Source organism: Artemia franciscana, chromosome 8 (assembly GCF_032884065.1).
Source record: "Artemia franciscana chromosome 8, ASM3288406v1, whole genome shotgun sequence".
NCBI lineage: Eukaryota > Metazoa > Arthropoda > Branchiopoda > Anostraca > Artemiidae > Artemia > Artemia franciscana.
Genome location: NC_088870.1, coordinates 52,508,068 through 52,533,569, shown reverse-complemented (window position 1 = coordinate 52,533,569; position 25,502 = coordinate 52,508,068). Strand labels below are relative to the sequence as shown.

The 25,502-nt window shown below is 33.7% G+C and overlaps 1 protein-coding gene across 3 annotated transcripts in view; it reads left to right on the top strand.

Moving 5' to 3' along the window:
• The window catches only part of LOC136030558 (fibrillin-1-like), a 134,964-nt gene that overhangs the window by 79,523 nt on the left and 29,939 nt on the right, over positions 1-25,502 (top strand). For 2 of the 3 annotated variants that reach the window (XM_065709615.1, XM_065709614.1), the window contains exons 6-8: positions 1,019-1,234; positions 13,035-13,286; positions 19,059-19,534. In XM_065709615.1, the coding sequence (XP_065565687.1) occupies positions 1,019-1,234; positions 13,035-13,286; positions 19,059-19,534 (944 nt within the window). The remainder of the gene's footprint in view (positions 1-1,018; positions 1,235-13,034; positions 13,287-19,058; positions 19,535-25,502) is intronic. The other variant, XM_065709616.1, reaches the window with a different exon arrangement.

The window sequence follows — 25,502 nt, the reverse complement described above, 5'->3', positions numbered from 1 at the left end:
TCACTTAAAAAGGGCACTAGAACTTTTCATTTCCGTTAGAATGAGCCCTCTTGCAACATTCTAGGACAACTGGGTCGATACGATCACCCCTGGGAAAAAAAAACAAAAAAAAACAAAAAAACAAATAAACACGCATCCGTGATCTGCCTTCTGGCAAAAAATGCAAAATTCCACATTTTTGTAGATAGGAGCTCGAAACTTCTACAGTAGGGTTCTCTGGTACGCTGAATCTGATGGTGTGATTTTTGTTAAGATTCTATGACTTTTAGGGGGCGTTTCCCCCTATTTTCTAAAATAACGCAAATTTTCTCAAGCTCGTAACTTTTGATGGGTAAGACTAAACTTGATGAAACTTATATATTTAAAATCAGCATTAAAATGCGATTCTTTTGATGTAGCTATTGGTACCAAAATTCCATTTTTTAGAGTTTTGGTTACTATTGAGCCGGGTCGCTCCCTACTACAGTTCGTTACCACGAACTGTTTGATAACTAGAAAAACTAGAAACTAGAAAAAATAGATAGGTAAAAACCATAGAAACTTCTCTAATTTAAACGGAACTTTTTAAAACTAAAGTTTAATTTGATAAAATTAAGAATTTATTCAAAATTACATATTAGAACACTTTATATTTTCACCCGCAAAGGCTACGTCACCTGTAAAAATCGAGGAGTGAGCTCATTGTTTGAACACTAGCTCATAAATCAGAAACTAACACGCACACACACAGAAAATGACGAAGGGAAGGTTGAAGAGAGTAAAAAAGTAAAAATATTTAAAACGAAACCTCCTCAAAAAAGACTAACATTAAATTATATACATGTGCATATTAGAACTTCTTGGGAGGGTGTAAAGACAGAGACTTTGAAAAGATTGGATGGAAGAGGAGCTGCGTAGCTGTGTTGGCCTCAGGTAGCTTGGTGCTGCAGTGAGTTGTTTTTAGTAGCAGTAGCAGTATATTCAATAATCGTTTCAAGAGCCCAAAAATATAATCAATTATGAGTGAAATATCTTTTAGATATCGACGAATGCTCTACTGGTCATCTGTGCGATCAGATGTGTGTAAACACAGTAGGTAGTTATCACTGTGTGTGCTCCGATGGATTTCTTCTAGAAAACGATGGAAAAGCGTGCAAGAGGCCACCTTGCTTGAAAGAGTGCAAGAATGGAGGATCTTGCATAATGAATAATTGCTTCTGCACTAGTGGATTTCAAGGTCATGACTGTTCTGAAGGTATGTTAAAAAATTTGCGCCAGACTTAGATCTTCCACGCGTTGATGGGTATCCTTCAAATTGTCTTCCAAACCGCACTGGCCTGGGGGAGTGAGAAAACCTCCTCCAAAGAGCTCTGTTCCATCGCTGCCTCCTTTTCTAGGGATTCACCTCGTGCAGGCCTCTAGCTACATTTTTTTTTAGCTACACCCTTGCTTGAAAGAGTGTAAGAATGGAGGATTTTGTATTATGAATAATTGCTTTTGCACTAGTGGATTTCAAGGTCATGTGTGTTCTGAAGATATGTTAAATAATTTGCATTAGACTTAGGTCTCCCCCGCCCTGATCTGTATCCTTCAAGTTGTCTTAAAAGCTGCACGATCCTGGGTCAGTTATTAAGCATCCTCCAGAGAGGTCTGTTCCACCGCTGCCTCCTTTTCTAGGGATTCACCCCTGGCAGACCTCTAGCTTCAAATTTACTAGCTACAGCCTTGCTAGAAGAGTGTAAGAATAGAGGATCTTGTATTATGAATAATTGCTTCTGCACTAGAGGTTTTCAAGGTTATGACTGATTTGAAGGTAAGTTAAATAATTTGTGCTAGACTTAGGTCTCCCCCGCCCTGATCCGTATCCTTCAAGTTGTCTTCCAAGCCGCACTAGCCTGGGGGAGTGACAAAACCTCCTCCAAAGAGATGTGTTCCACCGCTGCATCCTTTCCTAGGGATTCCCCTCATGCAGGCCTCTGGCTGTATTTTTTCCTCAGGCCAGGTGGTTTCCATCTAGACATTTACAATATAAAAGACAAAATTTAAAGCATGCAAGCAATCAATATAGTTTTTTTTGAATAAAAATGTTAGAAGTCTTATTTCCAGGCTGTACCCTTTTGAATCTCATAGCCCAAATCTGCCAGGTAATTTAGTGAAAATTATTTCTCTTTTATGAAATCTGTCAACTTTCTTTTGTTGACAGCGTATCACAACGTTGTATTGACAGCGTTGACAACGTATCTACTTTTTACGAAAACTATAAAATGTAATTATGTTTGGAATATATGTCTGGCTGAAAAGAGTCAATCAAAATGTTGCACGAATGAGCAGCAAAAGCTGCAATCTGTAAGTAAATATAATTAAGTAAGTATAGTAAGTAAGTAAGTATAATTAAATAAGCATAGTAAGTAAGTAAGTATAATTGAGTAAGTATAGTAAGTAAGTATAAGCAAGTAAATGTAGTAAGTATAAGTAAGTATAGTAAGTAAGTAAGTATAATTAAGTAAGTATATAGCAAGTATAAGTAAGTAATTATAAAAAAAATCTTTAGCATCGCTTCATGAATGCACGTAGGTCAAACTATTTGGGCTGGGGGGGGGTCAAAATGTTTTTCATACGATGAGAACCAAAATACATATTAATTCATTTTTAGGCACTAGTTTCCATTGGGGGTGGAGGTAGGATCTAAGGAGAAATTCTCCCCTACCCACCCAGTATGTGCAGGTAGGTTTTACGAACTATTCTACAGAACTACAGGAAAAAAGAACAGTTCTAACTCTTATTTCTTATGAATTACTGAACAAAATTAAATTGTGTCATTGAATTGTCAAGTTTGAATGAGTTTTGTACCTTAGCTAATGACTTACTACATAGATTATCGTTTTCTTTCTTCCCACATATTTAGCAAGAAGTTGAAGCACCTCTAGAGAGTGGTGGAATTAGAGGTTTTGCCATATTTTGTCAGAGGTTTGAGTTTGTGTCAAGAGGTTTTGGCTTGTTATGAAGGATAGGTCTAAAGTTTAACCCTCATTTCCTTTCCTTTTTTTTTACCAAATTACAGCTTAAAATATAGCTAACCCAATCTGTAAACGGTAAGCCAAAGACTTCAGTAAAACAAAGACAGGTTTTGTTATATTTTTTAGCTTTATTTGCTTGAAAACGCATTTGAACTTCTTTCTATTCTCACATTTATCTCAAACATATTTTATATAACAGCGTAGGCCTAAGTATTTTGGTTCAAGTCAAGAAAAACAGAGTTTACTTGTAGGAAATGTTTTGCCTTCAAATTTTATTATTTTTAATTTCTTGAAATCTAATACAAAAGAGGAAAAAAAAGGTTTTCGGTTGTTTTTAGTGGCTCAAAATTCGACACAGATGCAACATATGAATACAAGAACTGGTAAAGAATTGGGCTAATTTGGCTTCCCCTTTTACATACGTCTAAAGATTAATGTGACATACTCAGAAAAAGTAATAAAATAGCGTTACGAAAATAAATCGATTCAATAAAAGATTTTCAGATTTTTAATGAAATTGTCCGATACCAGACTCATTCTGTTGGCTTTTAATAGTTTTTGTAAACATTTTCATGCTGGTTCACCAAAATTTAAACATGGACAAAAAAAGGGAATAAAAAAATTGTTGGTTGAAATTCCTGCACAAGTGATTTGACATTGAATTTATGTATCCCCTTAAGAAATTAAATAAAAAAAAACTTTAAAGTAAGGAGCGACATTAAAACTTAAAACGAGCAGAAATTACTCCGTATATGAAAGGGGTTGTCCCCTAGCTCTTTACGCTAAAGCTTTTAATTGTCTTAAAAAGTAGAATTGTGGCAAAGAGTCAAACTTTAGCGTAAAGAGCGAGGGATTGCGGAGGGGACAACCCACTTCATATACGGAGTAATTTCTGTTCGTTTTAAGTTTTAATGTCGCTCCTTACTTTCAGTTAAAAAAACTAGTTTTTTTAAATTTAATTTCTGAACGTTTTTGAATTAATGCATGTTTGATTTTGGCTCTCCGCACATAAATTATTAAAATGAAATTTGTATATTATTTCTTTTTTTGGCTAAATGGCTTTCTCTTAGTTTTGATCAGACGATTTTGAGAAATAAGGGGTGGGGAAGGAGGCCTAGTTGCCCTCCAATTTTTCAGTTACTTAAAAAGGCAACTAGAACTTTTAATTTTTAACGAACGTTTTTATTAGTAAAAAATACATGTAACTTAAGAATTAACTTACTTTACAAACTTTTATATTCTTATATTTTTATTATGTATACGAGGGGGTTTGTACCCTCGTTAATACCTCGCTTTTTACACTAAATTGTAAGTTTTGTCCCAATTCTTAAGAATGACCCCTGAATCAGAAAGGCTGTAGGAAAAATAGTTGAAATTACAAAAAATACTTTAGCATAAAGAGCGAGGTATTTATCTCCCCCTAAATACCTCGCTCTTTATGCTAAAGTATTCTTAGAACCCCTCATATGCGTAATAATCTGTTCGTTTTAAGTTTCAATGCTACTCCTTACTTTCAATTGAAAAAACGTTTTCATGTTTATTTTTTCATTTTCTTTTACAGTGATGCTTGAAAATCCTGCGCCCTTTTTATTGAATTCTTCTTCCCCCATGACATATTCCTCCAAGGAAAGATCCTCCCACATAGCCCCCTCCCTTGAAGCCCCTCCCCCAGGGATAGTGGGGAGTAAGTCATTCCCAAAGACGTAGTTATTATGGTTTTCGACTATGCAGAACAAAATGGTTATCTCAAAATTTTGATCCGTTGACTTTGGGAAAAAAATGAGCGTGGGAGGGGGCCTAGGTGCCCTCCAATTTTTTTGGTCACTTAAAAAGGGCACTAGAACTTTTCATTTCCGTTAGAATGAGCCCTCTTGCGACATTCTAGGACCACTTGGTCGATACGATGACCCCTGGGGAAAAGAAAAAAAACACAAAAAAAACAACAAATAAACTTGCACCCGTGATTTGTCTTCTGGCAAAAAAATACGAAATTCCACATTTTTGTAGATAGGAGCTTGAAATTCTTACTGTAGGGTTCTCTGATGCGCTGAATGTGATGGTGTGATTTTTGTTAAGATCCTATGACTTTTAGGGAGTGTTTCCCCCTATTTTCCAAAATAAGGCAAATTTTCTCAGGCTCGTAACTTTTGATGACAAAGACTAAATTTGACGAAGCTTATATATTCAGAATCAGCATGAAAATTCGATTCTTTTGATATGTCTTTTAGCATCAGAATTCCGTTTTTGAGTTTCGTTTACTATTGAGCCGGACCGCTCCTTACTACCGTTCGTTACCACGAACTGTTTGATAAAAAATTGTCGGACTGCCATTTCTTGCTGACTCAAAATTTTACATAGAAACGACAGGGAAAACAGTGGGGCTATTTGACTTCCTTATTTGACTTAAACATGACGAAAAAAGTGATTGGTTAAAAAAAGTCATAAAATAACATCACAAAAATAGATCAATGCAATTAAATGAGTAAAAATCTACTGGTTGAGATTCCTACAAAAATTATTTGAAATTTGAAATACAAGTGAAACCCTAAAATATAAACAAAAGTTCTGCTTTCTCTTTTTTGCTAACTTATAATTTGACATAGAAAAAACAGGTAAGTTCAACAACGGGTAAAAAATTGGGGTCATTTGGCCTCTCCTTCCAAAGGAATTTCTATTAGGCCACAATTCCTAAAGGAATTGTGGGATTAGCAAAAAAAAGTGACGTTTGACGTTATAAAAATAATCCAATTAGTACACTTTTTAAAAAGGGAATGGTAAGACAGTAATCAATGGATGTCATTGGAGGGCGCAGGGGGCTGTTTGTCCTTTTCCACGGGTCTCACCCTAGATTAAAAAAATAAATTTCCGGATAATTTTTTTCTTTGAAAAATTGTTTTCAGCGACAAACTGAAAAAAGTGCCCCCCATTTACTACGAAAAGCATACTTTCCTCCATCCCCCTGCATTTCCATGTATTGATTTTGTTGCAATAATCTCTCTCTTTTTCGTTCGGTTGATAGATGAAGATCTTAATTTGTCCAATTCAAGTTTTTCTCCTTAGACAGAAATAGACTCGTGGAGTTCATAAAGCACGAACAACTTTGAAATTGTTTACTCCCTAGTTCCTAGGCATTGAGAGCAGTCTTTCTAAACCATACACGTGTTTTGTTTTCTCGTTTAGGGTTGTTTGTATCTAATTTAATTTTCTTCAATCGCAGGAGACATGGCAAAAAAACATGATGAATTTCTGTTCAAATTGGCTGGCAGTACCTCGGGGATAACAGGGCACCAGACAACACGTGCCTTTATCTAGATGGGAGTTCATAAAGGAAGTGCAAATCTTCAAAATATTATGTTAGACAAAGCTTATTAGGGGATGATTGTCAAGATTTGACAAAAAAAGAAATAAATGAAAAGAGATTAAATGTTCTAATAGCACAAGAAATATCAAAAATAGAAAGAAATGTTTGATTGATAAAAGTCACAACAAGGAAGTACTTGAGTGAGGGTACAACCTTACTTGGTTTCTCAAAATCTAGGAAAAACGTTCAAGCGGCAGCGCAATATCACTGCAAATACAATAGCAATAATAAAGTAAAGAGCAATGTTTTCCCACATGTTATTTTTCTTATTTACTGAAAATAGCAATATTTTAAATCACATTAAGTCAACATCTTACGGTGTGTTTTGAATATGACGTCAAATTTGTTAATTGTCCCTTGTTACTTGACCCAGCAACTGAAACATCGATTTGCTATGTATTGGCACTGGCTCTAGATGATCTTCATCTTTTTTTTAATATGCAGATAATTAATCTAATTAATTTTTCGATAATTAATTAGTCTGACTTAATTTAATTAATTTTTTATTCTTAATTTTTAATCTGACTTAATTATTCATTGTGATTTCTATTCGTCTCAGGTGCTATCTGTTCATTCATCGTGGTTTTTCATCGTTTTAAGTTCGTCTCATTGCATTAATTTTTTCTACTCATTTAGGTTTTAATATCGCTCTTTACTCCTCTTTGAAATTTATTTTTGACAGCATCTTTTACAAGCTAACCGCTTGGAAAAATTGCAGAAGACAAGGTGAATAAATTTCATTCCAAGTTGCCTAACCACCATAGAGACAATGGTATCAGGCACATCATGTTTATTTTAGCTGGGGGCTTACAAATGAAGATCAAATCCTTAATGTGCGATATAGGGCAAAATTTTTTTGAGGGTGGTTATGAAGATCTGACAAAAAAGGAGAAAGATGACACACAAATAGTTAAATATTTTTTTTTTATAATATAAGAAACACAAGAAAAGGAAATAACTACTTCCTATATTGATACCAGAATAGACAAGCACTTGAATGGGGACAAAAGATAATATATATTTACAAACTTCGGACAACAAATACAAGGCACTTATCCCCACAAAGGTTCAATTGGATCAATAAAAGAGAGAGAGAGAGAGAGGGGGGGGAGGGTTTAAGGAATTTATAAGAATTTAGTCTGATTCCTAGGTAAACCTAGACCTACTCCTATCCAAGCCAAACAGAATCAGAATAATTTATTATCCAAAATACAATAAAAATAAAAATCCGTCATAGTCATGACAAACGCTAGACTAAATGGAATTGTTAACTGCATTCATAAGTGAGGAATACATTGGTCATCACTTGTTTAAGAATTCACAATGAAAGGCACAAACGAATCCAGTTGATGTTTTCGGTTTGCATTAGGGAGACACTAATTTTCCTTTACTGGTGTTGGCAGGTGGTGCAGGTGCAGTTAGACTGGTGCAGGTGGAGAGACTAGTGAACGATTTCTTTTAGAGGAAAGGATGGACTCTCCAAGCGTGCACATCTACTGGAAAAACCTGTTACAAAGGGTTGATTCCTTTAGGTATATAGAGCATTCTCGTAAGTGGTATACTTTTCGTCTGGTATAATCCCGATCGCTCGGTTTTAAATACCCCTTATTTAAATAGTCCTGGTTTAGATACTCCTTATTTTGTGCTCGTTGACCCGACAAGGGGCACGCATAATCATGAATAGGGCATCTAAGTGATGTAAACAGTTTAGAACTGAAATTGGGAGAAACCCAACTGTCACAAACTAATAAGTGAGTGTGGTGTACACTTATCCTTTTTCACCAGGCCGGTAACGCGCATGCTAAATGAGCAGTCATCAATAAAAGTAACACCCAGAACTACAAACCGTTTGGTACCACGGTCATGGGCAGAGGAGGTTTCGTTTTAGCGAATTCAACCTCATTATTTTAGTTTTCTTTTCGTTATGTTGAAGGTCATTCCTGCAACATTGAGAACATCAAGAAACGTTTGCCTGGTTTCATACTAAAATCTGTGATGTACTTCCGATTTCTCTGTGATATGTTTCAGAATCAGGGTGAAGACGTCTACCTGATCAAACCACTCGTCGAATTCTAATGCAGAACGTAATTGATTACTGTTAAGAACAAGGAGGCTGCTAGCTTGGTGCAGTGTGGTACACCACATGTCACCCCAGTGCCCTCAGAATTGATGTCACCCGGGAATAGAGTACTCTTACTGATAGCGTTTCCGTTGAAAATCAATGACCAGGCAGAAAATGCTCTCTGGAACCCATCACCTTCAGGTTATTTACTGCAGCATAGTGGTGGACCATGTCTGAAGCTTTGTGGTAGTCGACTAGAAACTAGTGAATGAAGGCAATCCCTCTGCCTAACAACTCAGTAATCAGATGGTAAAGACGTACTAAGTAATGCATAGTGCTGCCATACTCACAGCTATGGTAGTACTACCTTTCAGGCAATCATACTGAAAAGGATCAAGGGCTGGTTGAACTTGGGAAAGAGTACTGGTTGAACCTTTAGTAAATCAACGTCTCATACACTTCTGCCAAGTTAGGTCTAATAAGATATTGTTTGGAGTATATCACCGGACTTTGGGCTTTTCACCTTCTCTGTAACATGTACAAAAGCTTTTGCCAAAGCACGCAGAAATTTGTGCTATAGCACTCGCAAAGTACTCCCAGCTTTTGCCAAAGTACTCCCAAATACACTATTTTGATTCCTAAAACCCATTTTCATTCCATATATATATATATATATATATATATATATATATGGAATGAAAATGGGTCTTAAAAATTAGAATAGGGCATTTGGGTGTTCAGAATTGAAATTGCGCTGTTGGAACTGCTGGAAAATGACTCGTTCTTAAATTTTCTTTTGAAGAATTTTGGTTTGTCCAAGAGCCTCATTTGAATAAGAACAAGGGACTAAACCTTCCCCCAGAATGAGGAACAGCAGACAATTTGTATAATAAAATATTGCTCCTTTTCTCCTTCTCTCAAGTGGTGCGATTATGAATAGGTAAGCAAGTCCAACGAGTATGTATTGGAATATATAGACAATGCTCTATGAAAAACGACAAATGACAAGGGATTGACCAATTAGGCTTAAAAATAAAGAAAATACAAAAATTTAATTTAAATTTGCTGAATTTACAAATTAAATCAATTTCAAAATCAAATTTTTGCATTAGAATATTACTGGAAGTATTTTACCCTTCGTTTGTCAACGAAAAACCAAATGTTAAACCTTACTTTCTTTCTGACATCAGTTTCTTTCTGAATAATCGTTAATGAATTTTCACAAAAATTCTAAATTATAAGGAAAATTTTTCTTTGAGATTTTATAGACCAATCCTGTTGCTTTTAAATTAATCACTCTTCCAATTTCTAATTGGCTTTTGATGACATCAACAGTGTGGCTATGAGTGCTTTAATCACCATTTTCCTCTTTTAGGATTAATATCCTTTTTTTGCGTTATATATTTTGCTTTTGAAAATGTAATAGCCTTTCTCTGCTGCTGGATTAAATTTGCTTCACTTAATAATGCTAAAGAAATCCTTTTACAAAATAAGGCTGGTGGATACGACAAGTCACACTGAATTTCTATTCTAATCTTGTTTTGCGTGGGATATTGTAAATTTCCGCTGGAAATATCTATGTTTTATTCCTCGAATAGAGTTTTTATAGGTCAAAGGTAGTCAGAATGCATTTGCCTATAGATTTTATATCAGTACAAATTGACTTACGAAAATAGAGAGTTCATAAAAGCTTTTATCACATGGAAAAATAAAGGAACTATTTTTCTTATGTTGCCTGATCAAGATGAAAACGGAGCGCAAAAATTTTGGCGACGATAGTCAGTCAAATTGGATAAAATATCAGCCCTTTTCAAAAAGTTACCACAAGTTTGTCCCGGTATTTATTGTTATCAATTGGCCAGAGGGGTTTTCCAGCCAACCAATCAGATCGTTTTAATTCTTGCGTTTTGTTCTTGCGTTTGAATTCTTGCGATTTTTTGCGTTACACTGGGATAAATATTTTTGAACAAACACTTTTTACAATTCAATCAAAAATATCTATAATAAAACAAACTTATAACGATCAAGTTTAAAGTTTAAATGATGAAAAAAGAATTTAAAAAAAACTTTGTTCTTCGCATTTCATAATGCATTTCCTGTGAAGTAGTGGTTTTGAGATAAACACTTTTAACAGCCTATTCACGGAAGAAACCAAATTCTCAATTTTTACTACACGACCTTCTAGCACTGTTTTGCATGGTATACGCGGATAACTTGTTTCGAAACCCAAAATCCTCAGACCAGAGATAAAATTCCCTGTTTATAAAACATTATACTTAAAGAAGATAGTTTATTTTTGCACTTATGTTATGCTAATTTTTATTTATTGCGTTACAATTTTTTTCCTTTATCAAAGGGGTCTATTACTTGTAGAATTTAAAGTTTAGATAACTGGACAATTTTGTTCCTAAAAAAAACTTGAGAAAATACGATTTAAGCAAAATAAGTTCTCTGAATTGATAATTGATTTATTAGGAAACTCTATAGCTGAAATTATGAACTATTAAAGAAAATAAAAAGGGCTGAAAGTCTAAAACTTAAAGTCTAAAAAATAAACCTGAATAAAGTTTTCAACTATTTCTGGTGTAGAAGGAAGACAAGTATGTGAAAGTAGTACTATAGCAGAGTCGGACGAAACAGAAATACTACAAGTGACACTAATCAACCTTTTAATAGTACGATAATAATAAATAAAATGACTGGATTCAGGGATATAAAATTCCCAGCCAATTCTAATGTAGAAGAAAAAATATGTAGATAAAAAATAATAAAGAAGAATTAATAAGAAAAAGGAAATGCTGTAAGTGACACTATCAAGCTGTAAATGAGAGTAGAAAAGAATAGAGAACGAGAGTTGTAAAAAAAATTTCCAACTACTCTTAATGAAGATAAAACGAAGTATCTCTATTGGATTAAATTAGCAAAGTGGAATAAAAAGTGGAAGCACTGAGAAGCAAAAGTGGAAGCAATGCTTCAAGTATATCGATTGAACTATGATTCGTTTGTCTCAATGTTTTCTCCAACAAAAGTGTTTGCACTAGCTTGAGAATTAGTGTGAAGATTTTTTGGAAGTATTCCAAATTTATGCTTTTTTAACCTTGTAATCGTCTATTTACTAGGAATGATATTCTAAGGCAGCTTCTGTTAATTACACAGTGTACTTTAATAAACTTATTGAATCTGAATTATCAATTTAATACTTGTAAATTATTAAACTTGCATTAATTTCATTAATTTGTTAATTATATCACTGAAATTAAAGCTAATAAGGTCTTGTTCAGTTTTTGACGACCACAAACACCTTAAAAAGAAAAAAAAATACTAGGAGAAAATTTTAAGAAGGACTTTTCATAAATTTATTAGAATCGTCGATAATCGCATGGCTATTTGCAAAATGGGCCTAAATCCTTTTTTCTGAAAATGAGCAAAATGTTTGGATAGTGTGAAGTTAGAAAACCGTTCTTACTAAATAATATGCAGAATAATTGTAACAAGCACATTATGCATGAAGACCCGCTATCCTTCCCCCACCCCCTAATGTGCAAAGGTACAGCCCAAATTTGTTTCTAAAGTATTATATTCTTAACTTACTTTGTAATATTTAATTAGGATTGAGCGTTAGAGAAAAACATATTAGAAGAATAGTAGGTTTGGCGTATATGATACAAGTACCGATTGTTTTATTCATAATGGGCTTATCTTTAATTTTGAACCAGTTATAAATTGTTCCAAAAGGCCGTAAGAAGAGAGCGTAATTCTCTTATCTTTTAAATAACGAAGAATTTCAGCTTGCTGTCACCGGATTATTTTAGAGAATTTTAGATTTTAGAGAATTCGGTACCTCTTACTTACCTGCAAAATAGAACTTTAAATCTCTTTGGTATTACAACAATACAATTAGGGCCTGAAATGAATAAGAGAGCCATTCAGAGTTGGGAATTTGTACCAAAAGTTTTACTATATGTGGGAACTATACTACAGCCATCTAAAGGCTCTCAAAATTTGTCCAACTTGCAAATAGGGACCTTTCTTTTATTTCCATTTCCCTTGGAACGGTAGAATACAGCCTAATCAAGTCAGTATGCCTACTATCCAGTTTTCCATATTATCATATTTTGCTGTACAGAATAAAAATTATTTGAACTTAGCCCCCAATCTTGTATATTTGGTCAATCAATTAGAGTTATAAGAAAGATAACCAGATGCCTTTTAAACACCATTTACCACCTTTCTTTTAATTCCGATTGTTTTACGGATTATTTTATTGATAATGGGCTTATCTTTAATTCTGACCCAGTTATATATTGTTCCAAAAGGCCGTAAAAAAGAGCGTAATTCTCTTATCTTTTCAGTAACGAAGAATTCAGCAATTTGGACATTTCTAGTGAAATCCGATAAAAAATTTAATTGTTAATCAGTATTTAAAGTTTCAAGTTTCTTAAATCCTGATTTATTAAAATTAGGTAAAAATCAGGTAATCCGGTAAAAAACAGTAAAATTATTTAAACTTAGCCCCAATTTGGTATATTTGGTCAGTCAATTAGCGTTATTAGAAAGATAACCAGATGCCTTTTAAACATCCTATATAATGATTATTTGACATTTCCGATTTCAGATATTGACGAGTGTCACGAAGCCCCATGTGAGCAGCTTTGTAGAAATCTTCCAGGAAGTTTTGAATGTGACTGCGGCGAAGGATTTATTCTCAATTCTGATAATAGCACCTGCTCCAGAGATCAGCAACAAGATTTTGAAAGTAGTCGGAATAAGGACGATACAGTGAAGCATGCGAAAGAGTGTGAAGTACCGTGTCTAAATGATGGAACTTGTGAGGGTGGTACATGCTCATGTCCCGATGTATATTCAGGTATACGGTTGAACTATTGGTGTTTTTAATTCTTTTTTTTTATGGCACTTGATATTAATCAAGTGACAAGTAGCAATCGCAAATTCTGTCGGTCTGTCTGTCGGTTCCGGTTTTGCTACTTTAGGCACTTCCAGGTAAGATAGGACGAGGAAATTTAGCGGGCATATCAGGGACCGGACCAGATTAAATTAGAAATAGGTTTTCCCGATTTGAACATCTGGAAGGGGGGCGGTTAATTTTGAAAAAATAAAAAATTAAGTATTTTTAACTTATGAACGGTATGGGGGGAGTTGGGAGGGGGAAACCTAAAATCTTGGAAAACACTTAGAGTGGAGGGATCGGGATGAAACTTGGTGGGAAAAATAAGTACAAGTCCTAGATACATCATTGACATAACCGGAACGGATCCGCTCTCTTTGGGGTAGTTGGGGGGAGGGGTTAATTCTGAAAAATTATAAAAAATTTGGTATTTTTAACTTACGAACGGGTGAGTCGGGTCTCAATGAAATTTGATATTGAGAAGGATATCGTGTCACAAAGCTCTTATTTTGAATTCCGGCCGGATCTGGTGACATTGGGGGAGTTGGGGGGGGGCCTAAAATCATGGAAAACGCTTAGAGTGGAGGGATCGGGATGAAACTTGGTGGGAAAAATAAGCAGAAGTCTTAGATACGTGATTGACATAATTGGAACGGATCCGCTCTATTTGGGGAAATTGGGGGGGGGGGGGTTAATTTTGAAAGACTAGAAAAAATCACGTATTTTAACGTACGAAGGAGTGATCGGATCTTCAGGATACTTCATATATAGAAGGACCTCGTAACTCAGATCTCTTATTTTAAATCTCAACCGGATCCAGCGCCATTGGGGGGGGGGGGCGGAAATCTTAGAAAATATTTAAAGCGGAGGGATCAGGATGAAACTGGATGGGAAGAATAAAAACAAGTCTAAGATACGTGGCTGACATAACCGGACCAGATCCACTCTCTTTGGTGGAGTTGAGGGGGGGGGGGTAATTTGGAAAAATGAGGTATTTGTAACTTACGAACGGGTGATCGGATCTTAATGAAATTTTATATTTAGAAGGATCTTGTGCTTTAAAGCTCTTACTTTAAATTCCGACCAGATCCTGTGACATTGGGAGGAGTTGGAGGGGGAAACCGGAATTCTTGGAAAACGTGAAAATGGGGGTATTTTTATCTTACGAATAGATGATCAGGTCTTAATGAAACTTGATATATAGAAGGATCTCATGTCTCAGATGCTCCATTTTTGACTCGAATTGGAGTCGACTCTGGGGACACAGGGGGTTGGAGGAGGGAAACAGAGATCTTGGAAAACGCTTAGAGTGGAGAGATCGGGGTGAAACTTGATGGGAGGAATAATCACAAGTTCTAGATACATGATTGAAATAATTGGAACGGATCCGTTCTCTTTGGAGGAGCTGGGGGGTGTTAATTTCGAGATATTAGAAAAATTGAGGTATTTTTTAACTTGAGAGCAGGTGACCGGATCTTAATGAAATTTGATGTTTAGAAGGAATTCATGTCTCAGAGCGCTCATTTCAAATCCCGACCAGATCTGTTGACATTGGGGGGAGTTGGAGGGGGAAATCGGAAATCTTGGAAAATGCATAGAGTGGAGGAATCGGGATGAAGCTTGGTGGATAGAATAAGCAAATGTCGCAGATACGTGATTGACGTAACCGTACTGCATTCGCTCTCTTTGGGGGAGTTGAGGGGAGGGGTTCAGTTCTTTGGCGAGTTTGGTGCTTCTGGACGTGCTAGGACGATGAAAATTGGTAGGCGTGTCAGGGAGCTGCACAAATTGACTTGATAAAGTCGTTTTCCCCGATTTGACCATCTGGGGGGCTAAAGGGCGAGGAAAAAATTAGAAAAATGATGTATTTATAACTTACGAGTGGGTGATCGGATCTTAATGAATTTTGATATTTAGAAGGACATCGTGACTCAAAGCTCTTATTTTAAATCCCAACCGGCATTAAGCCTCTGATTTTCCTTTTAAATTAATCTATTGATTCTTAGAATTTTGTTCGAGCTCATACCATATGAGCTCTTGGCTCTTAGCTCTTCTGGCCTCGTCAAAAGTGCTATACAAGCTCTTAGCTCTTGTTATCTTTGCTTGGTATCGCTATACTTCTTCTTGCTGACGTAGTTATGCCTGTATTGTCAAGGCTCAAGCATCATAGATCAGAAGTATCAACATCAGGAAATTGAAAGTAGCCAGAATAAAGACGAAATAGCAAAATATCTGCAAGAGTATGAAGTGACGTGTTTTAATGAGACAATATGTAAAGACAACATCTTCGCTTTATCTTCTCTATTGTCGTTTATAATTTCTTCTTTTTTTTATCTTCGCTATTGTCATTTATAATTTCTTCTTTTTTTTATCTTCGCTATTGTCATTTATAAATTTTCTATTCTGCATGGTTAAGCTATGCTACTTGTGGCCGTAGTAGTTTTTGCATCCATACCCTCCAAAGTAGAATAACCTCAAACGTAGGAAACCACAGATCTCAATATCTCCAAGCAACTGTGCAAGCTAAGTATAAAAACACATGGGAAGTTGCAGGCTTGAGGTTAGACTGGAAGCTGTTCTTTAATAAGAAGACCCTGCACCTCCTCAGTCCCTCTGGAAGTTCAGGATGAACCACGGACTATGGCAGAATGTATCCAAACTCAAATGTTTAAGATCATAAGAGTCTACAACAGTAAGTCGAAAATAACCCGAATGAAGACGAAGGAAGATGTGTGGGAAGTTACATACCTGAAGTGAGACGCCCAGCTCCTCCTGGATAAGAAGATCTTGCACCTTCTAAATGCCTCTTGAGGCTTAGGATGAACCACAGTCTATGGCAGGGTGTGCCCATACTGAAGTATTTAAGATCTCAAGCGTCTACAATAGCAAATCGTAAGTAGCTCGAATAAAGACACAATAGCTAAAAATCTGAAACAATCTGAAGTGACGTATCTAAGTGATAGAACGTTTAATGATTGTATATGCTTATGTCCTGGCGGATATTCTTGTAAATCACTGAACTACTGCTTCATCTTTAATATTGGCATTTTTACTTTTTTTTTATTCTGCATGGTTACGCTATGCTACCCATGGCACTAGTAGTTTTGTATCCATACCCTCAATAGTGAAATAACCTCAAACATAGCCAACTACCAACTTCAAAAATCTTCAAGCGTCTGTGCAAACTTAATGGAAATATGGGGGGGGGGGGGAGGAGTTGCACACCTGAGATCAGACCGGCAGGTCTTCTTGGATAACAAAATCCTACACCTCTGGAGGTGTAATCAGCTCTGGAGGTGCAGGATGATCTCTGGCAGGGTGTGCCCCTTCTCAAGTGCTTAAGATCTCAAGTGTCTCCAACAGAAAATCGTAAGTAGCTCAAATAAAGACAAAATGACTAAAAATCTGAAAGAGTATAAAATACCGTGTTTTAATGAGAGAATTTTTGGAGATGGTATATACTCACTTCCTAACGGATATTCTTGTATATGGTCGAACTGCTTTTCATTTTCGTTGTTGTCATTTTCACTCCTTTTTATATTTGCCTGGTTGCACTAAACTGTTTGTGGCGCAAGCAGTTTTTGCGTCCATACCCTCAAAAGGAGAATATGCTCAAACATAGCTAATTCATTGACTTGTTAAATCTACAAGCAGCTCTGTAACCCAAGCGAGAAGACACATGTGCAGTTGTGCACCTGAGCTCAGACTGGCAGCTGTTCTTGGATACCCTAAACCCTCTGCTGGTCCAAGAGAAACTACGGTCTAAAGCAGGTTGTGTTTATACTGAAGTGTTTAATATATCAAGCATCAACAACAGGAAATTGAAAGTAGCCCGAATAAAGACAAAATAGCTAAGAATCTGAAACATTGTAAAGTAACGTAACTAAATGATAAAATTTGTGGAGAGGGTATGTGCTTATGCCCCGACAGATATTTTTGTATAGGGTTGGACTACTGCTTTATTTTTGTTATTGGCATTTTACTTCTTTTTTATTCTGCATGGTTACGCTGTGCTACTTCTGGCACTAGTAGTTTTGGCGTCCGCATTCTTAGAAGAAGAATATCCTCAAATATAGCAAAACAACTGACCTCAAAAATATCCAAGCATCTGTGCATACCAAGTGGGAAGACGTGTGGGAGGCTGTACTTCTGAGGTCAGACTGGAAGCTCTTCTTTGATACCCTAAGTGCCTCTGGAGGTATAGGATTAGCCAAGGCTTATAGTAGGATTTGTTCATACTCATCTGTTTAAGATATCAAGCGTCTACAACAGGAAGTCGCAAGTAGCTTGAATAACGAGGAAATAGCTAAAAATCTGTAAAGTAATGTGTCTTAATGAGGGAGCTTGTGAAAATGGTATATCCTCATGTCCCGACGGATATTGAGGTATATGGTTAACAGCTCCTTCACCCTTGCTGTTGAAATTCTGCTTGGTTACACTAAAGGAAAATTACGTCTTCTAAAGCTATTTGGTGCCATACATTTTTAGTTTATTTTTGCTGATTTTTTACCTACGCTCCTTTTTTTAAACTTGGCACTCACTGTTTTCGAAACTGCACAACTGTGTATTGAGGTCTTTTTTGTTACAATTTTTATTTTTGCTGTTTCCCGGATTTTATAAAATATGTATGGTTGCGCAATTTTGTACTTAATCAATTCAAACAAGCTGATTTCATTATCACTATTACTATCTTATTTACCAAAAAATGTATATGCTTGTGTTGTTTAGAAAGTATTTAAGCTGATAAAAATAAACAGTTTTAATGTTTTTGTATAAATAGCTATTTTAATTTTATAATCTCATGCTGTACAGCGGTGCCAAGTCACAAAAACTCATAGGGGGAGGGCGTCGATTTTGCTCAGTGAAAATAAAAAGAAACGAATTTATCAATAAATAGAATTTTTCAGTTTTTTAACAAAAAAGGAAAATAAAGGTGTTTCCAAAATCTGTGGGAGGGGTCGCATGTTCCCTTGTTTCTCCTTCACCTAATTAGCGCTCCTAAAGTAGTTGCCCAAGAAAAGGCATGTAGAGTAACAATACTTGCATAGTAATTGCGAGATAAAATTCCAGTAGTGACACAGAAGAAAAGCCGGTTAATTATACGCTTGGATTAGCTTATTTAATTACTCCCGAGTACTGTTGTGCTTAGTAGATAGATTTAATCTGTCTAATAAACAAACTGCCTCTCCGGAATTCTAGCTCAAGACAAACTTTTCTTATCTAGACATTTTATATGTCTGTGGAATTACGATGGTCCTTATTTTTGTTAAATTATTAAAAAAACAACCTAGGAGTGGGAATCTCCTTAGCTCACAGATAGTTCAGAATCAGGATCATCTTGGCCTTCAAAAATTATACAATCTTTGGACGTTTGCTTTCAATAACTATCTCTCTGTCTGCATTCCCCTCTCTATCTATTTCACCTTTTTTCTCTCTTTTCTTCTCACCCTCACTCTGCTTCTTTTCTAATTTCTCTTAATCCGTCTCTCTTTCAGTGCTGTAATTGTGTTCAAGAAAAGACACATACAATAATAAGAATATTGAATAAAATAGAATAAGTTAAGATTCCTCGTTTCTTTATTATTAAAATTTCTTATAATTACTTTTGTTTTACTTATATCTTTGAAATTTACTCTATTTTTCAATGATAAAGAGCATGCCAATGATATCAGCATGAAAAACATAAATAATAAGTATGGTAAACGTTGCTTAATGTCCCTGTAATGCTTTCAGGTAAGCAGTGCGAACATCTGGACCTGATTCCAAGTGAAACAGAACCTTCTCCACTAGATGCCCCTGAAGAGAAAAATTTGGAATCTGGTGATCTAGCCGCATTTTCAACTCCTGTTGTTTACAAGCTTTTGCCAGAAGCAAATAAGCTTGAATTATTAAATTTGTTGAGCGAAGAACTAACAGAAAAAGAGAAGAAAGAGAAACACAAGAAAGACCGTCTTGGAGAAGAAAATGAAGTAATGAGAGACACACCATTTATAGAGGAAGAAGAAGATCCTAATAGTGTTGCTCACCCGAGTGAGGCGTTTTATTTCAATCCTGAATTTGTGACGTCTCGCCAAAGCACCACGACCATGAGAGGGGTGATGTTGCAAAGCAATGGGGATAATAAAACGTGCTTTTTTTTAGGACGACAGATTGCAAGTGGGAAAAAGTTCTTCAGGGACGAAGGGAATTGCACAAGATGCCTTTGTAAGGTATTTCTCTTTTATTAGCAGCTTTTGAAAGTTAAACATGAATATTTAGTAGCATATAACCCTCATTCTTACTTAATTTAAAACCACTAAAGTTAGTTTTTGAAAATTTACGAGGTTACATGTAAAAAATCGTGTTTTTTTGCATAAAACTAAATTTTTAAGCATCCACATCACACACCTTTTGGAAAACCTTATTTTTAATGGCTTCCTTCAAGAACATTTTCAGGCCCTCTAATATTCACCCTTGAATTTAGAATAAAAGTCGTCGTGCCGTCATCAGAGTTGCCATACGAAATCAGCATGAATTTTAGGGAAAAAACTTCGCGCTCATGATTTAATACTAGAAGATATCAAATTTAATGAAAAAGAGTGAAAAATGGAGAAATAAAAAAGTTTCAATTATAATTTAATAGAAAAAGTTTAACTTATAAAATAATTTTTTTTTGCCAAGCCTCTTTGGGGTTCGGACTCCACCAAGAAAGGTATATTCAGACACTCTTTAAAACTTTAAATTGAACACTTTGCTATACAAAAAAGTTGTAAACTATAATATTAATTTAACTTGATCTTAGATCCAGCCTAGTCCTAAACGATTGAGCCGTCCTAGCTAAGTGGTTGGAGAGCTGGGTTGGAATCCCTTATTCGTGGGGTACGGGTTCGATTCTTGGCGTGGCTGGTTATTTAGTATTTAGTATTTAGGTTATTTAGTAAACTTGTTGTATCTTGATTTTTTTTTCTTTGTGAAACTCGTTGTACGTTAATTTATTTTTTCTCTTCGTGAAACTAGATTTTTGTTGATTTTTTGTTCAAGAAACTTGTTATATTTTGATTATTTCTTCATCAAACCTGTTGCATTTTTTGTTTTTCTTCATGAAACTTGTTGTACGCAGATTTTTGATTTTTCTTTCGTGAAATTTAAATTTTTCTTAATATTTTTTTCATGAAGCATGTTGCATTTGATTTTGTTCGTGAAGCTTGTTGCATGCTGAATTGTTGTTCGTAAAACATAATGAATTTTTTTCTTTGTGAAACGTATTATAGGTTGGATTCTTCTTCGTGATACTTGTTGCATATTAATTTTTTGAATGTGTTTGTTTACCTACACATGGAAGGTTAGGTTGGATGCCCACGCCATCTAACATAACCCTACCCACCGTGTATAGGTTAGGTCGGTTAGGTTAACCTAACCTAGTAGCATGTAAAAAAAGGGGTACTAGTTTCACGAAAAGAAAAATTATCATACAACAAGTTTCATGAAGAAGAAATAAAACTATAAAAAGTTTCTCAAAGACAAGTTTCTCACGATACGTTAAGTTTCTTGAAGAAATAATCCCGATGCAACAAGTTTCACGAACAAAAATCAGCATGCTTCATTTTTCCCAAAGAAAAACCCGCGTTTCATGAAGAAAAAATCGACATACAGCTAGTTTCGTGAAGAGAAAACAATCAAAATTGTCATATTATAAGTTTCACGAAGGTAACTCAAAATAGAACAAGTCTCACACAAAAAATCCACGTGAAACACGTTTCACGAAGAAAAAATCAACATATCAGCACGCAACAATTTCCATGAACTAAACCGGTTTCACAGGGAAAAAAATTCAACGTACAAATTCCACAAAGAGAAAAACCAACATGCAAATAGTTTCATAAAGAAAATATAAAAATATAACAAGTTTCTCGAAGACATAAATCAAGGCACATTAAGTTTCTTTAAGAAATTATCCACATGAAACAAGTTTCAAAAACCAAAAAATTCAATAAGCAACACGTTTCATGGAGAGAAAATCAACCTATAATAAGTTTCATGAAGAAAAATCTGGATACATTACGTTTCACGAAGACAAAAAATTCAGCATACATTATATTTTCTGAGTAAAAACTCAGAGGAGAAAAAACGCGAGGAGAAAAAATAACATGCAAAATGTTTCACAAAGAAACAATGGAGATAGATTTCACGAAGAAAAAAAATCCACACAGGTCTACAACAAGTCTCACGAGCAGAAAGTCAACATACAACCAACTTCACGAAGAATAAGAAAATCAACATTTAGTATGTTTCACGATGAAACAATTAACGTATAATAGTTTTCATTAAGATAAAACCAACATACAACTTTCACGAAGAAAACAAAATCAGCATATAACAAGCTTCACTGTAATAAAATCAACATGTAACAAGTTTCATGAAGAAAAAATCAATATACAACAAGTGTCATGAAGAAGAACTAAAAAAATATGACAGGTTTTTTGGATAATAAAATTAACATACAACAAGTTTCACTAAGAAAAAAAATCAACAACAAGTTCCATGAAGATAAATCAATATGCATTATGTTTCACGAACAAAAAATCAGCATGAAACAAGTTTCATGAACAAAAAGCCAACAGCAACATGTTTACGAAGAAAAATATTAAGATAAATTAAGTTTCACAAAGGAAAAAAATCAACATACAACAAGTTTCACGAAAAAAATAAAATACAACAAGTGTCGAGAAAAAAAAATTAATATGCAACAAGTTTCAAGAAGAAAAAATCAACATATGAAAAATTTCACAAACAATAAAAATCAACATACAATCAGTTTCAGGAAGAGAAAAGAGTAAACGGACGCTAAGTTTCAACAAGAAAAAAAAATCAACATGCAAAAATTTTCACGAAGAAAAAACCAACATAAAACAAGTTTCATGAAAAAAAAAATGTTCATGATTTTTCATGAAAAATTCAGTCTCATGAAAATATATATATATATATATATATATATATATATATATATATATATATATATATATATATATATATATATATATATATATATATATATATATATATATATATATATATATATATATATATATATATATATTTCCTTTGAGATATAAATTTCACAAAGAGAAAACAATGTCTCGAAGTTAGCAATGTTTTAAAGTAAAACAAATCTCGAAGAAAATAAACCTCTCAAAGTTAAAACAAAAATAGCTCGGAGTTAAAAAAAATTTCACGAAGTGCTTTATTTATAGACATGTTACCAGAAGCAATTGCACCTACAGTTTCAAACTAAGCTATTTAAGTTATAATATATATATATATATATATATATATATATATATATATGTATATACATATATGCAACTGGACGTATGTTGATTCTTTGTTCGTGAAACTTGTTGTATGTTGACTTTTTTCTTCGTGGACACTTCATGAATCTTGATTTTTATTTCTTCGTGAAAAATTATGCTTTTTGAAAAATTATGATTCTTTAATCGTGAAACATAATGTATATTGATTTTTTTTTCTCCGTGAAATTTATTGTAAGTTAATTTTTTCTTCGTGAAACTTGCTGTATTTTTATTTTATCTTCATGAAAGCTGTTTTATCTGGATTTATCTTTCGCGAAACTCGTTGCATTCTGATTGTTTTTTTCCTTCGTGAAACTAGTTGTATGTTGATCTTCTACTCATGAAACGTAACGTATTTTTTATTCGTGAAACTTGCTGTATATTTATTTTTCTTAGTGAAACATGTTGCATGATGAATTTTTGGTTTGCGAAACTTGTTGGATTGTTTCTTCAAGAAACTTGAATGTATGTTGGTTTATGTTTTTGACAAACTTACTATATTTTCATTTGTTCTTCATTTTAAACTTGTTGCTTGTTGATTTTTTACTTCGTAAAACTTGCACGTTGATTTTTCTCCTCTTGTAACTGGTTTTTGTTCGTAGAGCTAGTTGCGCACTGATTTTTTGTTCGTGAAATTTGCTGTATGTTGATTTTTTCTCTTTACGAACCTTGTTGTATGCTAATTTTTCTTCTCGAATTATGTCGCATGTGGATTTTTTTTTGTGAAACCTGCTATATTTTCAATTATCTTCGTGAAACTTGTTGTATGTTGATTTTTCTCTTCACTAAACTTGTTATATTTTTTCTTTATGAAACTCGCTATATCTTAATCTTTTCTCCGTAAAACAGGGTCCACTTCTCTCTTTAAATATTTTTTCTGATTGTAAAAAACGAATGGATAGACATGGAATCGTAATGAATATGACTGGGTCCCATATCCCCCTCTATCATTATAAAAATCATGAAGAAAAATATCACGGGGAAAAGAGCGTCTCGAAGTTAAAACAAAACGTCACAAAAGCCGAGGTTAAAAACCATATTTAAGAAAAAACGTCTCGAAGTTGAAACAAAACGTCTCGGAGTTAAAAAAAAAAAAGTCAAGAAGAAAAATTCACAAAATTCAAATACATAATCTCGAAGAAAAACTTCGTGCAGAAGAACTTCGCGAAGAAAAAATGTCTCTAAGAAAAAAAAACGTCTCAAAGTTAAAACAAAAACGTCTCAAAGTTGAAACAAAATGTCACGAAGAAAGTTTATGGTCTCGAACCAAAAATAAAAACACAGCGAAGTTAAAAAACGTTACGAAGCTAAAATAAATTTCACGAAGAAGTAAAGTCTAAAGTTAAAAAACAAAGTCTCGAAGAAAAAAACTTCACAAAGAAAAAACAACGTCTCGAAGTTGAAGAATGTAACGAAAAAACTTCTTGAAGTAAAAAACCATCTCAAAGCAAAAAAATGTCTCAAAGTTGAAACAAATACGTCAAAAAAATAACGTCTGGAAGTAAAAAAAATATCTCAAAGGAAAAGCGTCTCGAAGTTAAAAAAAAACTTTTCAAAATAAAAAAAAACGTCAGGAAGAACGAAAAGGTGTCGAAGTTAAAAATATGCTTCGAATAAAGAAACGCCTCAAAGTAAAAAAACGTCTCAAAGTTAAAATAAAAACGTCAAAACAAATAAAAACATATCAAAACGAAAATTAATATCTCGAAGAAAAAATTCCACAAAGAGAAAACAATGTCTCGAAGTTAACAATGTTTAAAGTAAAACAAATCTCGAAGAAAATAAACCTCTCAAAGTCAAAACAAAAACAGCTCGGAGTTAAAAAAAATTTCACGAAGTACTTTATCTATGGACATGTTACCAGAAGCAATTGCACCTACAGTTTCAAACTGAGTTATTTTACATATATATATATATATATATATATATATATATATATATATATATATATATATATCTATATATATAAAAATAAGTTGTCTGTCTGTCTGTGGATGGATCAGGTGACGTCATGTTTGTTCGCATATGACGTCTGAATTATTTCACACTAATACAAAAGAAGAAAAAAACTAAAAAAGGTAAAAACTACAAAAAAAAACTAAAAAGAAAAAAAAAACTAAAAAAGCTAAAAAACTAAAAAAAACTAAAAAAAGGTAAAAATCTAATAACTAAAAAAAAAACTGAAAAAAATAGAAAAAGGCAAAAACTACAAAAAAAATAAAAACTAATAAAAGAACTAAAAAAGCTAAAAAACTAAAAAAACTAAAAAAAACTAAAAAAAGGTAAAAAACTAAAAAAAACTAAAAACTAAAAAAGAAAAAAACTAAAAAAAAGGAAAAAACTGAAAAATAAAAGAGAAAAAGAAAACTAAAAAAATATGAATAAATATATATAAAAATAAGTTGTTTGTGGGTTATGTCTGTCTGTCTGTCTGTCGAGTGACGTCGTGTTTGTCCGCATATGACGTCTGAATTATTTCACACTAATACAAAAGAAGAAAAAAAACTAAAAAAGGTAAAAACTACAAAAAAAACTAAAAAGAAAAAAAACTAAAAAAGCTAAAAAACTAAAAAAAACTAAAAAAAGGTAAAAAACTAAAAACTAAAAAAAACTGAAAAAACTAAAAAAAGGCAAAAACTAAAAAAAAACTAAAAACTAATAAAAAACTAAAAAAGCTAAAAAACTAAAAAAACTAAAAAAACTAAAAAAAGGTAAAAAACAAAAAAAAACTAAAAACTAAAAAAGAAAAAACTAAAAAAAGGAAAAAACTGAAAAATAAGAGAAAAAGAAAACTAAAAAAATATTAATAAATATAAAAAAATATAAATATAAATATAATATAAATTAG